The 14,354-nt window shown below is 35.5% G+C and overlaps 1 protein-coding gene across 1 annotated transcript; it reads right to left on the bottom strand.

Annotated features, from left to right (window-relative positions):
* Positions 1–501: 501 nt before the first annotated feature.
* Positions 502–6,323, bottom strand: LOC120183131 (interaptin-like). Its single transcript, XM_039187893.1, is given in 11 exon segments — positions 502–1,002; positions 1,204–1,356; positions 1,586–1,744; positions 1,839–1,978; positions 1,981–2,080; positions 2,181–3,103; positions 3,106–4,764; positions 4,767–4,835; positions 4,838–5,429; positions 5,549–5,638; positions 6,207–6,323. Coding segments are annotated over 10 exon segments (4,125 nt in total). The 5' UTR covers positions 5,633–5,638; positions 6,207–6,323; the 3' UTR covers positions 502–756.
* Between the last annotated feature and the right edge of the window lie 8,031 nt (positions 6,324–14,354).

Here is a 14,354-nt window from a genome sequence, read left to right on the forward strand (position 1 = left end):
TGCTGGTCTCATGAGAGCCATTTTGTGCAATTTGTTTAGTCTGAGTTAGTCATGAGTACAATGATTGGAATACGGACTAAGCCCGGGTTAGAATTTCTTGATCCTTGCTGCAATCACAGCTTGTAATTTGCATTTACCAATTTTTATCAGTTACACGCAGTTTCTCTGAGAATGCCTCGTAAGTTTCTTCCCTGAGAAAATGATAGGTTTTGTTGAGGTTTAAAAGGCTTACAGGCTAGAGTTGGTAAGTCTCATGGTAGCCTTTTTCCTCGGTATGAAAGCCAGGGATCTGGTCTGGACTAAATAAAAAAACTTGTATCACCTCTGCTGACATCGGAAAGGCTTTACTTATAGTTCTATGTTACTCAGACGAGTGTTTGATACAGTTATGTTCGATTTGGAGCCCCACAAACTCATGTCTGAGTATGTGCCGGATATAGGTTTCAAACCTAGATGCTTTAGGGGAAATAAATAGATGGAGCAACGTTCTAGTTTATAGAATTGATAGGAGATATGAACCGGAAACATTTTCCATCCAATCAAATTTCTGAATACAAACTTAGATTTTAATAGGCATTAACCAACTGTTTTTCGCAAACAGGCAAGGGTCCAAGAATCAAAACAAGTTCCCCGACCAACCTCAAAACCTGAGCTATAAAGCTTTCTACTCTGCTTTGCATAATGAAAACGAAAATGCAGAGGGGAAAATCAACAAAGGAGAAAAACCAAAATCAAGAAACACAAAAAACCCTTAAACTAATAACTCTTTCCCAGAATAATGCCGACAATCACCGACACAAAGGCTACTCCTAAAACAAACTTTAAGGTTGTCAAAGGAGAAGTCTTGGCGTGGGTAGTTGAAGAAGAAGAGGCAACTTGCACAGAAGCCGCTTCCAACTTTTTCTTACCCTTACGTTTTGATGGTGTTGAAAATGTTAATCCATCAAAGTCTCGGGATTTCGTCTCTAAGCCATCTTTTGATTCGGCTGCATTGCTTGCATCCTGCAATACACGATTTATGGTAAGCAAATCTCAAAGTTTTCAGAAAATGTAGCAAAAATTATCTTGAATAGTGTATTGAGTTGAAAAACAGTCAGGTCAGCACTCTATATTTGTTGATTTGTTTCACTAAGAAAATCTATTAATACCACAAGATGTAAACAAAATAAACATCGTAAAGCTGGAGAGCAGATTTGAACTGACCTTCAGTTTAGCTTCAGCTACTTGCAATTTATCTTCCAACTCTTTGACCTGCTTCTCCAGAAGTAATGCTTCTTTCTTTTTGGCTTCAATCTCTTCAATCGAACGCTTTAAAGCCGCTTCCTGTTCCAACTCTTTCTGGGAATCAACTTCTTTCTGTTTGTTCGACATATTGACAAAGAATAAGAAACGGTCAATCCCAATCCTTCAGAATTGATCATTTCCATCATGAAAATGGTAAGAAATCAAGATTTAGATTTCATAATCAATTTTGAATAATTTTTTGGTTAACTTTAAAGGTGTCAGAACTTGTGTCGTTCTTCAATTCAACATACAGCAAAAGGATCACAAAGATGCCTAATATTTAATAAATTTATTGTCTAACCTGTTGAGCAATGGTTGTCTGAGCGAGTTGTAAATCTTTTTGAAGTTGAAGCACTTGTTCATTGATAACATCTCTATCACTGATTTTTTGTGCTTGATCCTCCAATTTTGAAGTTAACTCGGCCTCTCTTACAGAGGCAGTTGTCTTAACACTTTCAACCTACAAGCAAAAGACCAAATACTTAGAACTGATCATTGGCATTTGATTTGGAAAATGTAAACTGTCAGAGTCCTTTATTAACAGAGTATAGTACCTCTTCTTTCAATTGAGTTTCAACGGTCACCAACTGTTCTTCGAGTTCTTTGACACGAGTTTTCAGTAAGGAATGCTCCGCAATCTCAGCCTGGAGATTTCCAATGTCCGATTTTAGAGATTCTTCATTTTCTTTTGATCTTTCAATTGCTCGTCAAGCTGTAATATTACAGATTGAAGCTCCTTCTTTGCATTCAGATGTGTTTCATTGAGCAGGTTATTCTCCTCCATTAGTGAAGAAATCTGTAACACAAAGCAAAATTAAGAACAAAGGAACTATCTTATAAAAATGGAAAATCTTCATATTGTAGTTATTAAGATGCTAATAAAATTTTCAACAAACCTGAGACTGTAAACTTTGCCCTTCGGAGGTAATCTTCTGTGTTAAATCTTCTGTAGCTTTCTTTGAAACATGAAGCTGTTCAGCTATTTCGTCTTTCTCTTTCAAGGCTGCTGCCAGTTTGCCTTCCAAATCACCGAGCTTTGCCTCATATTCGGCAAGTTCCTGAGTAAGCTTCAAATTTGCCTCCGCTAGTCCTCCACACTCCTTTTCAAAGTGAGCTGACTTGGTTTGTAGTTCCTCAACAAAGCTTTCCAGCTGCTTTAATTTTACAAGAGTCTCTTCCACCTCAACTTGTCGAGATACAGCAATTGTGGATGCCTCATGAGCTTGTTCTTCATATGTTCTAATTTGGCCTTCAAGCACGTTCAACTTTTCAATCAGATCATTGGCTTCCAATTCTTTCATAGAGTATTTTTCAATAGCCTCATGTAACTGTGCCTCTGCTTCTACAATTCGTGATTCAGCTTCAGCTCGGAGTTCTGAGGCTTTTGTATGCTGATCTGATAATTCTCTAATTGTGGACATGTGGGAAGAAATCTCTTGAGCAACCACTTCCTTCTCTGAAACAGCTGAGTTAAGCAGTTCTTGAAGCTCATCAACTCTGCTCTTGAGCTGAATGTTTGTCTGGACTAAAAGCTCATTCTCTGAGGAAGACTGAAGGGCTTCATTTTCTACCTTCAATATATCTTTTCTGAGTTGTTCATTTGTTCCTTCCAACGAAGCCAGTTTCACTAAGCTCTGGTCCAATTCTTCTTTTAGAGATGCGGACTGTGCAGCTGATTGAGCAACCTGTTCTTCGTACACCTTTATCTGATCTTCAAGCGATTTGAGTTTCTCAAACAGAGATTTCGCTTCTGAATCCTTTTCGATGAAGTTTTCCATCACTTCTTGGAGCTTAAGCTCTGAATTCCTTGTTAGAGATCATGTAACGACTCAAGCTCTGAGTTTCTTGCCTTAGCTTGCTCTGATACTCTTACTTGTTGCTCTAGTTGCTCTTCAGCAGACTTGAGCTTTTCCATAACATCACTTTCTCTCAAACCAATAGCCTTGAGATCATTCTCAATGCTTTCCAACTTCTGTTGTGTCAGATTTAAATCACTCCGCAAGATTTCCACCAGATTTTCTGCTTCTACAAGCTTTTCACTGGAGTTTTGCGATGTCTCTTCTAACTTTTTCTTCTCATCTGTTGCCAAATTTAAGCACTCTGTCAATTCCTTTTCCTTCTCATTGGCCATCTGCAGTGCAATTTCAAGGCTCGATGTTCTAGCTTGGAATGCCTCGAGTTCAGATGAAAGTTCAGAAACCTTATCAGAGTATCTAGTGGACTCGCCTTCTGCATCTCCACATCTCTTTTCTGATTTGCTTATTTGTTCCTCGAGTTCCTGGATCCTGTACTTCTCCGCTTCAAGTAACAACTCCAACTCACTAACCTTCTTTTCGGCACCCTCTAATTTGGAATGAGAGGTCTGGAACAGATCCTCTAGCTCAAGGCTGCGCTGATGACTCATATTAGCTCTGTCCTCATGGTGAGCACTTCTCTCTAAAGCAACCTTCAACTCCTCTGCAAGCTCTGAATTCTTCTCTGCCGACTGGTTTAGAGCTGATTCTAGCTGATTTATCTTCTCCTGATATTCTTGCATTCGATTGTTCAGCTTCTTCTTTTCTTCCTCGACCTCTCCCAACTTTGTCTCAACTTCAGATATTTTCCCTGAAGATTCCTTCAGTTCTTTCTCAGTTTCAAAGCCTTTCAGCTCTACCAAGTTTAGCTGTTGTTCAAGCTCCACATTCCTCTGCTCGGTTGCTATAAGACCTGCCTCAACTTCCCTCAGTTTCGATTTTGCATCTTCTGCTGCCTCATTTGAAGCCCGAAGTATATCCTCCAGCTCAAGATTCTTTTGAGTAGCAGTTGCTGCAGCAGCTCCAGATTCACTATGGAGATCTTCAAGAGATCTCAATTTCTGTTCAAGCTCCTCATTATTAGACAGAGCCTGAGACAAAAGAGAATCAGTTTTACTGAAATTCTCATTTGAAAGCTTCAATTTTTCTTCAAGTTCGCTGCACAACTCCTTCGACAATGCTGCATTACTGTTAAGATCTGCAATGGTTGTTTCTAGAGCTTCTTTTTCTTTAAGCACTTTACTTAATTCTTCTTGTACAGTTGAAATGTTGAGGTTCTGTTCCTTCAGCCTAGCTTCAACCAGTTCCCTTGATTTGACTTCCTCCTCCAGTTTCAACTTGATATCTTCAAGCTCAGAAACCTTTGCTTGAAGATCTTCTTTATTTGCAGCAAAACTATTCTCAAGGGTGGAGATATCTTCCTTCACCTTGGATTCTGAAGCCTTTTTCAGGTCCAACTCCTCAGTCAGCTCATTTATAAGAGCTTCCTTTGAACCAAGTTTTTCCTCCAAGCCCAACACTAGTGATTTAGAAAGCGCCAACTCCTCCGTCGCTGCAGAAAGTTCAGCTGTTGTACTTTGGAGCGCTGCTTCAACCTTCTGGCTTTCAGCAACCTTCTCATACAAGCCCTTGACTTCTTCTCTCAGGGCGGTCATCTGATCTTCCAATTCTTTTGCACTAAGTTTGAAGTTTCAAGCAATCTCTCAAACTCCAAAGCTCTCTGTGTCTCAGACTCAGCATGTGAGCCACTTTGTTTTGAAGTTCTGCAAACTTGCGTGCCTCTTCCACAGAACTCTGCAGATCCTGCTCCAACTCTTGCATCTTCTTTCTTGAGTTTTCGATCTCAATGTTGAGACCATCATATGCTTCCTTTACTTCGGTGAGTTCTTTCTGTTTTGTCTCTTGAGCTTGCAAAGCCTCTTGCAAACTGGTTAGCTGTAAACTATTTCTCTGCTCAGCTTCAACCATCTGTTCTTGCAATTTCTTATGATCAAGATCAAGTTCTTCATACTTTTTCCCCGCCTCATCCAACTTCTCCTTCTCAAGCAGAACTTCATCCTTCAATCTGCTGTTTTCTGATTCAGAATGCTTTAATGCTCCAATCACTCTTTCCAATTCAAGCTCGAGTTCTTTCGTCTTTTCTTGGGCTTCAAGTAATTCTCTACTTGATCCGCTTGAACTTCTTTCGATGGCCGATTCATTATCCTGTCCAGATGCAGGATTAGCCAAATTAGAACCATCTTTCAGCTCTAGTGCTTCCTTCTCTACTTTAATGAACTCTCCATCTAGGATGGTTTCTTCCCCTTCTTTCTTTCCTTCTTTTTTGACTTCCGTTAAGTCTCCATTAGTGGCCTGTAATTTATCACCACCATTAGAAACGAATTGTGAACCTCAAACATACAGTTTATTATAACAACTAAATTTGAAGTTTTGAAAGAGAAAACTGATGAGAATTTTAGATATGCATATACCTTAATAGGACCGGCAACAATTCCAGTGCCCTCGACAGCTTCCTTCACTGGAATTTCAATACTCGCTGTGTTGTCTCCTTCCATGTTCACCTGTGATCATAGGAGTTCACAATTCAGAATTAATACTATTACATTAATGAATCAAGTTTAAATTTTTAACTGTCTAATGCCAACTTAATTATATATATATATATATCTTTACAAAATTTTATTAATTTTTATTATTAAAAAGTCTTTTTTTTTGGCCAACTAAAAGGAGTTCTAGACGTTATAGATTCCTTTGAGATCTAAAACACTCTACCTAACAGGAAGCACTGAGCGAAAAGAAGAAAACAAAAAGTTATAAACAGTGTATAATTTTACATATAATTGATCTGCAGATAAATTCTTTTTGATTAATTAATTAAACTGAAACAAACAAAACGGTGTCAAGAGAGATGGAATCGGTGATCTGATCAAGAGAAGATCAAAATCAACAGTCAGCAAAAACGATGAAAGAGTAGCAGCTATTTTGATCTTTTGTGGATCAACAAAACAACAGTCAACGGAAATCCCAAGCCAGAATATCTAAAATTGTTCACCTGAGAAACAAGTGATCATAATTCATACATCTATATATGTACATGCAGGAAAGATTAAAAAGGGATTTGATGCTTACCTGATGAGAAGAATGTGAATGGATTTGCTTTTGCTATGCTCTTTTGATTTGCTGAAAATGGCGGAATTTTCAGAAACAAGTAAAAGGTGAGGACGTTGAATGATGAAAAAAATTGTGAGTGAGAATCTTCGGTATATATAGCGAGACACAGTACGTGGGGCCTCACTTTAACAGCCAATACCACAATACCTGGGTCGGAAAGCTGCCAATTTTCCCTAATACAGCGCCCATAGATTTCTCCCTATTTACATTTCATACCAACCAATCTCTTTCTCTTTCTTTTACAGTTTCTTCACTTTCTACTTTTTTTTTGGTAATTTAATATTTTTAAATAAAAATTAAAATATAACTTCTAAAAACATTAAACTATATTGTTTCAAACAAAATATAATATTAAAATAAAAAGAATTATACTACACATCTTTTAGATAGTTTTATGATAATTAAGGTATTATATATTCATAATCGTTTATTAATAATTAACATCGCACATCCTACAAACACAACTACTTAAACTTAGAATTTTTAAAAAGTTCATTTCTTCTTTTAACTACTAAAGTCATTTGATAGATTCATACTAAACATATATCTGTTATGAATAATCAATTTCTTTAACATTTTATCGTTAATATGTCACAACGATTTTATTAGTTATTAGGTTATCGAATATATAAATAAAGATAATAATATAAAGAGTATCTTATTTTTTTGCATAATTATAGAATATCTAATTACATATATTTAATTGCATAAACAAATAATCTCAAATCATTTAAAGTGAGAATCCACAAATGATTACATCTATAAATAACATGTACTCAACTATCCAAAAGTACCCCAAGTGTGAATTTATTATATATTCACTTGTTAATCATTTTTCTTAATTGGAATTTATAATTTTCAAAGTATATATATATAATTTAATTCAATTTATTTATAACGTCATTTATACGGAAAAATGTATTATAGCACAGTGAAAAAAAAGGGAATGGCGTTTAGGAGGTTTAAGAGAGGAAGAAGGTTTGATTGGTCATTGGACAAGATTAGAGAAATGTCGGGCTGCTTTTCGGTCTCAAGTTGGCGGCCATTCACGACCGACCAAACCGCCCTTCTATGTTTTATGTGGGTAACCACAGGTGGAGAGCGGACTCTGTCTTTCGTTGGATGAAATAGACATTTGCCGGCCAAATTGGCAAATTAGGGCAACCGGCTAAATAATTTAGTTCATAATGGCACCCAAACATTTAATTTGGGATCCACGATAAATTGAACAGTACCCATAGAATTCGTCACGCCGGTGTGACGAGTTCCATGAAATAAAATTTTTTAATGGGCCCTGTTAGGTGGGCCCTACACTCGGATTAAAAAAATTCTTGAGGGACTCGTCACACCAGCGTGACGAGTCCCTATAAAAAAATATTTTTTTATTTTTTAATTTTTTAAAAGAAAATTAAAAAAATTATTTTGGAATTTGGCAATGCTAGTAGTATTGATACTACCTTGTGAGTATCGACACTTCCGTACCGGTCCAAAAGGGTTACCGATACCAAAGGGAGTATCGATACCTCCATTATGTTTGGTATCGGTACCCCTTTTGGTACCGATATCATTTTTGCATTCTGAAATTTGAGCAATGTTGGTAGTATCGATACTACATTGTGAGTATCAATACTTCTGATACCTTTGGTATCGGTATCCCTTTGGATATCGGTACCATTTTTGCATTCTGGAATTTGAGCAATGTTGGTAGTATCAATACTATCTTGTGAGTATCGATACTTCCGATACCTTTGGTATCGGTACCATATGAACAATATCAGTACTACGTGTACAAAAATATATTTGTGCTCAATTCCAAGTAAAATGAACTTTGAATTATTTTTTAAAACTTTGGAAACTCTTGAACAAATTCAATTCAAGTCCAAAAGCATTATGCCTTAATCGTTATATCAAAATATAGTTCAACATTTTGTAACGCTTATTTTAGCGTCCAGCACGATATTTTGGAAGATGTGGACAATGTTTTCTGTTATGACATTCACCTCTATAGTGGCCACAAAGTTTTGGTTAACCAGGCTCTCTTTGAGGATCATCCATATCGGTATGAATTCGGCTAGATTCAAGTCGATCCCGCAACTTCTTACGCAATCGAGGATTTGCCAACCATTCCTCAGAAATTGTGCATGTAGGCCAATATGCTTCATTTGAGAGGTACTTGAAGTCACAACTGTAAATGTTGTGCATAGTATGTAGGCTATAACAGTCATCAACATATAAGTATGAGTCAACATTGATGTGCATACATGCAGTAACAACGTGAGCACATGAGAACCTAAAAGCTTGAAATCGACCACATTCACACCATTTTCTATTCAGATTACCAGTGTATGTTGTAGAATTACCTCCCTCATGTGGTCAAACTAGAGCTTGAACAACGAAATCAGAATCAAGTGTGGTAAAATTATGGATAAACGTTGATGTCGCATGTGTTTGATTCTTTTGCATTGCCTTCTCTAAATCTGGAGCCCAATTTCTCCCATCGCTAATCATGGCATCAATTTGTGCACTTTTGTCTGCCCATCATATGCTTGTGACTATCTCTCCCTTGGTATTTCAGCTGCGAACTCACACACATCATCTCTGTATCTTCTCAAATTTTCAAGATGTGCATGAAAGTTTGGTTGGAGTAAAGCATACCCTAAAAAACAATAACTTAAATGTTACTAAAATAACATTAATGACAAATGCTAAGGTACTTACCCATGTTGATAATCTCCTTTTTGATCTTTTTCTTCTTAAACCTCATCATTGCATTCGACGCGATATGACATGTACAATATGCAGAATATGCTTGAGGTGGCGTCCATCTATTTTTGGGTCTAGCAATTGTGCTTAACAACCCAGGCGACCTATTTGAGATCATGCAAACCCCTTCTTGAGTGATAACATGGGAACACAAGTTGGAGAGAATGAAATTCCAAGTTTCATTCGATTCATTTTTAACAATGGTTAAAGCAATGGGGAAAATATTTATGTCTCCATCTTGTGCAATGTCTATCATCAAGACGTGTTTGTAGAGCCCATACAGAAAAATGCCATCGACTTGAATCATTTGTTTGCAAAATCTAAACCCTTCGATAGCCGGCTTAAACGCCCTGAACAAGCCACCAAAAATTCTCTTCCCGGGGATAACGTCTCCCTCAAGCATGACTGTAGGATGAGTATAGTACCTAACAATGGTTCCAGGGATGAAAAATTACATTGCTTACAGCAAACGTGGTAGCTCATTATATGATTGATCCCAATCACCATACAACAAGGTCATTGCTTTCCGTTTAGCCATCCATGCCTTGTAATAAGTCAGAATATAACCAAATGTATTCCAAATAGATGCATTAACACAGAAACGGGCACTCTTGGATTTTTTTTCCACCAACAGCTTTATATAAGAGCATATGTGATAACTCCATAAAAAGACTCAATTTCCAGTCTTTTCACTTAAGTTATTGCTCGTCTAAACAAAGTATGCATAACATTTTAGTTGCATATAGGTTATATTAGCTTGTGGTGGACAAATTTTGCTTAGGCATGTAACATCCCAAAATACAGGTTAGTGACTAAATTGTATAAATTCAGAATTTGATGACTAAAACAGAATAATTGAATAGTATTGTAATTTGGTATAGGGTTAAATTGCAAAGAAGAAAGAATAGAAGGATAAAATGGTCATTTGTAAGGAAAATAATTATTTGGTTATATATATATTAGCTACACGTGCAAAAAGAATGAAGCAAAACACAAGGTTCCAGAGTTATCTTCTTCTCTTCTTTCTCCACACGTGAAGAGGTCAAACAAAGGTGAGATTTCTTATGAGCTAATTGTTTGCTGAAATTTAAGTTTGGTTTTGCTCCTTAGATGTTAATTAAGCTTAAGGAAAGCTTAATTTGCTTTAAGGCAACAAGATGAGGGGTGTAGGAAGGATTAAAGATTAGGAGTTCTTGAATGGAATTTTAAAATAGAGTTCATATTTGAAATCGGAGGTTGAATTTGACTTGTCATCGACTTAATTAAGACATACGAAGTGTTAAAATTAGATTTAGAACATGTTGGAAATTGAGGGAGATTCTTGAAATCTATGTGGAAGATTGGATTGTTAAGTTTAAGAGGTATTGAATGAGTATTAATTAGTTTAAATAGGTGTATAAGAGTTAAGAATATAAAAAGGGGTGAAATATGAAGAGTTGAGAGGATCAGGAAGGGATTTTCGTGCTCAAAGTGTCATTTCTGGGTTGTGTGCATCGATGCACATTCAATGTGTATCGATGCACTCTCAAATAAATGAACATCGAATGCAATTAATGCATCGATGCATAAGGAGTGCATCGATGCATAAGGAGTGTAGCGATGCACCTGCTTAAAATACAAACTTCGAATGAGATTTATGTACTGATGCATAGATAGTGCATTGATGCATACCTTCATTAAAAGATAAAAATAGCTTTCTTTTTAGCCTAAGGAGTGATAGTTTAGAATATATCAATTAGTATATTGATATGTATCAATGTATTACTATGTAGATTTAGAACGTAATCTCGTTCCGGAACAATCGAAAGATTAGAATCGAGTCAAAGCAAGGACAAGGTGAGTGCATACCCTAGATGAAAAGGGAATTGAGATAAGACTTGCGATAAGTCTATCTCTTATCATTGAATTTATGATTCCATATTCATATACATGCATACATATATATATGTTAATGTTTTAGTGATGCCATGCATTTTTCATTCATGATTAATATGATATTATATGAATGAATGCCATTATCAGAGAATCCTTCCAGGTAAGTGAAATAATGGAAATGATTATATGAAGTGACTTATGTGTTTACATGGACAGTGATGAAAGAGATATGAAATGAGAAATGTATTTATAATTATGCCCATGTTATTCAATATGAGAGTGGTAGGTATAATTGGCATGCCAAGAGTCGAGGGATTATCAGTGGTCCTTCGGGATATAGTGGTTTTTCGGAACAATCTGTAACACCCCAACCCGTATCCGACCCGGATACGAATCCGATGTGTAACATGCCAACTAGAACTTTATATACTAAAATACCTATTATTCACATCTTTTCTGATCTGACCTTTAGTAAGAAGAACTGACCTGTCTTGCTCCACATTGCGCTTTACTCTTCTCGAAACCTACGTGTAAATCACTTACACGCTAAGTCAAAGACTTAGTGAGGCATATAAACATATAAGGTAAACGATAACTACTAATCATACCTAAACAATTACTACTATCATTTCATACACCACTCATACTTTTACATGTAATAAATATATGCATACATATATGTCGTTATCATTCATATCTCTTATCTCATGTTCCTATGATCTCTTATGTCCATATCATATAACATATACCATAACCAATTGCACATATACATATCATGTCGTGTACACTATATATATATACTATCATAAAACACGTACACCCAAGCAATTATATTATCATCTTCATTTCTTTCTTATTTTATCACTATCATTGATTCCTTTCATCATATGGTCTTATAAGTTACCATTTGTACAATCAATATCACCCATGAAATTCCACAAGGAAACAAACATATTATCATATCATTTTATTAATATTATCTATTTAATAGCCCATGATACTCATGTGAGAACTAAAGATATGCGAGTACATAGAGGTTGTGCACTAATGCTGTCATCACAGCTCATATAATTGCACCGAAGTGCCACATATAATTGCACCGGAGTGCCGCGTAGAATTGCACCGTAGTGCCATATAATAATTGTACCGGAGTGCCGCGTAGAATTGCACCGTAGTTCCATATAATAGTGTCTATAAGGACCACATATCATTCCTTAAGAATCATATACATATACTAGGGATCAAGTATGTGTCTCACCAGACTTCACACATGTTCCAAAGAATACATATATGTCCCGAAGGACCACATATCATTCCTTAAGAATCATATACATATGCCAAGGATCAAGTATGTGTCTCACCAGACTTCACACATGTTCCAAAGAATACATATATGTCCCGAAGGACCACATAGACCCTCGACTCTTGGCATGCCAACTATACCCCTAGCTCTCATGACACATAACATGGGCATTATCTTTTATATCCTTTTACATATTCATGTAACCATATCATATATTCATATAAGCTCATGGTTTCCTTCACATATACATGTAATCAAGTAGTTCATATCCATTCTCATATGAGTTCATATTCATATAAACATAGGATTCACTTTCACATATCACATATACTTTCTCTTTCATATAACTCATGTCTTGTGATCATGTAAACACGTATCACATAAAATAACATGTCAAACATATCACCCAACTGATATAATATTCTCATATATTCATGTAGTTCAGTATCACATATCATATGAATCATATAAATCATGTCACATATACTCATGCATACATAAAATTCACAATCAAATAACATTTTAAGAGTTACTTATTACCATAGTAACTCCGTCACTGGCTCATTGCAAGCCAATGCTTATTCGATAACATAAATACAATGAAATTGCACTCACCTGGCCTCACTAGTCCATTCCAATCTCTTATCTTCCCTTTTTATCGATATTACTTGTCAATGATTCTGGAACTCGTTTAGGCTCTGAATCTACATAATTATACATTTTAAGATAATTATTAGATACCTACACCTTGTAATTTGATACTATCAACTTAAACGAACTTATTAAACCAATATTTACAATTTTCCTTTAGGGGGATTCGGTTCCCTCTTGTGGGGGTATCGGTTCCCCCTTGACATTATGGAATTCTTTCGTTTGAGAGGGTATCGGTACCCCTTTGAATGGGTACCGATTCCCCCTAACCCAGAAATCATTTTTTCAGCACGAAAATTACTTCATTTCCTCTCAAACACTCCATATATCATCCCCTTTTTCATTCTTAACTCTAGTACACATACTTAAACCAATCTATATTCATTTATTTCATCTTAAACCTCAAAATCCTATCTTCCATATGTAATTCAATAATTACATCAATTCTGCAATATGTTTCAAATCCAATTCTATTACTCCAAATCTCTTAATTTAACTATTGACAAGTCAAATTCAACTTAAAATTCAACTTATCAACTTTATTTCAAGATTTCATTCAAAAACTCAAAATCTTTAATCTCTCCTAATTCCACCATCCTTTGTTTTTAAGATGATTTAAGCTTTCCTTAAGCTTAGTTATCATCTAATAATCAAAACCCAACCTTAAAATCAACAATTCATTTATAAACAAAGAAACTTACCTTTGGCTCTTGGCTTCCACGTGAAGAAGAAGAAGAAAGGAGAAGAGAACTCTGGAGAATTCTCTCCCTTTCCACGTGTATATAATTCCTTAAATGATCAAATGACCATTTTACCCTTTATTTCCTTTAATAATTACTAAATAACCTTCATCATATATATCCAATAATCATTGAACTATTTCATTCTTCTACTTTAGTCATCAAATTCTGAAACTTTACAAATTGGTCACTAACCCATAATTTGGGATGTTACAAATCTCCCCTCCTTTTAAAAAAATTCGAACCTCGAATTTTCACTGCACATCCTGAGAATGACATATCTTCTAACGTTCTCATGCTGCTTTCTGAACTTAATCTTTTGTATCATCTTTAATAATTTGGTTCTTATCTTTCCAATTATTCGACTACATTTTTACTTTATATCTCCTATCATGTCACTTTTCAGATAGACAATAACATTAATTCTTATTACTCAAACTCATAAATCAATCAAATTCCTTGTCAATCTTCAATTGTCTTTCAAGAATCACCAAACTTTTATTTCATCCTTACTTGACTGACTCCAAAACTTCCTTAATACATATAAATCTTTATTCATTTCTCTGACTACATTCACTTGACCAAGAAACATAACCTTAAATCTTCATCATAACTGATTAAACATACACTTTGTATAACTAAACAATTTCTCATATTACCTGACATACCTTTCTTACTTCTGGTTAAACTTATAACCTATATCTCAACATAATCTCTATCACATCTAATTCTTTAAACTTCATCCTTTTATTTTCTTTATAACTCAAAATCTTC

This window comes from Hibiscus syriacus, unplaced genomic scaffold (genome assembly GCF_006381635.1).
Source record: "Hibiscus syriacus cultivar Baekdansim isolate YM2019G1 unplaced genomic scaffold, ASM638163v2 tig00112738_pilon, whole genome shotgun sequence".
In the NCBI taxonomy this organism is placed as follows: Eukaryota; Viridiplantae; Streptophyta; class Magnoliopsida; order Malvales; family Malvaceae; genus Hibiscus; species Hibiscus syriacus.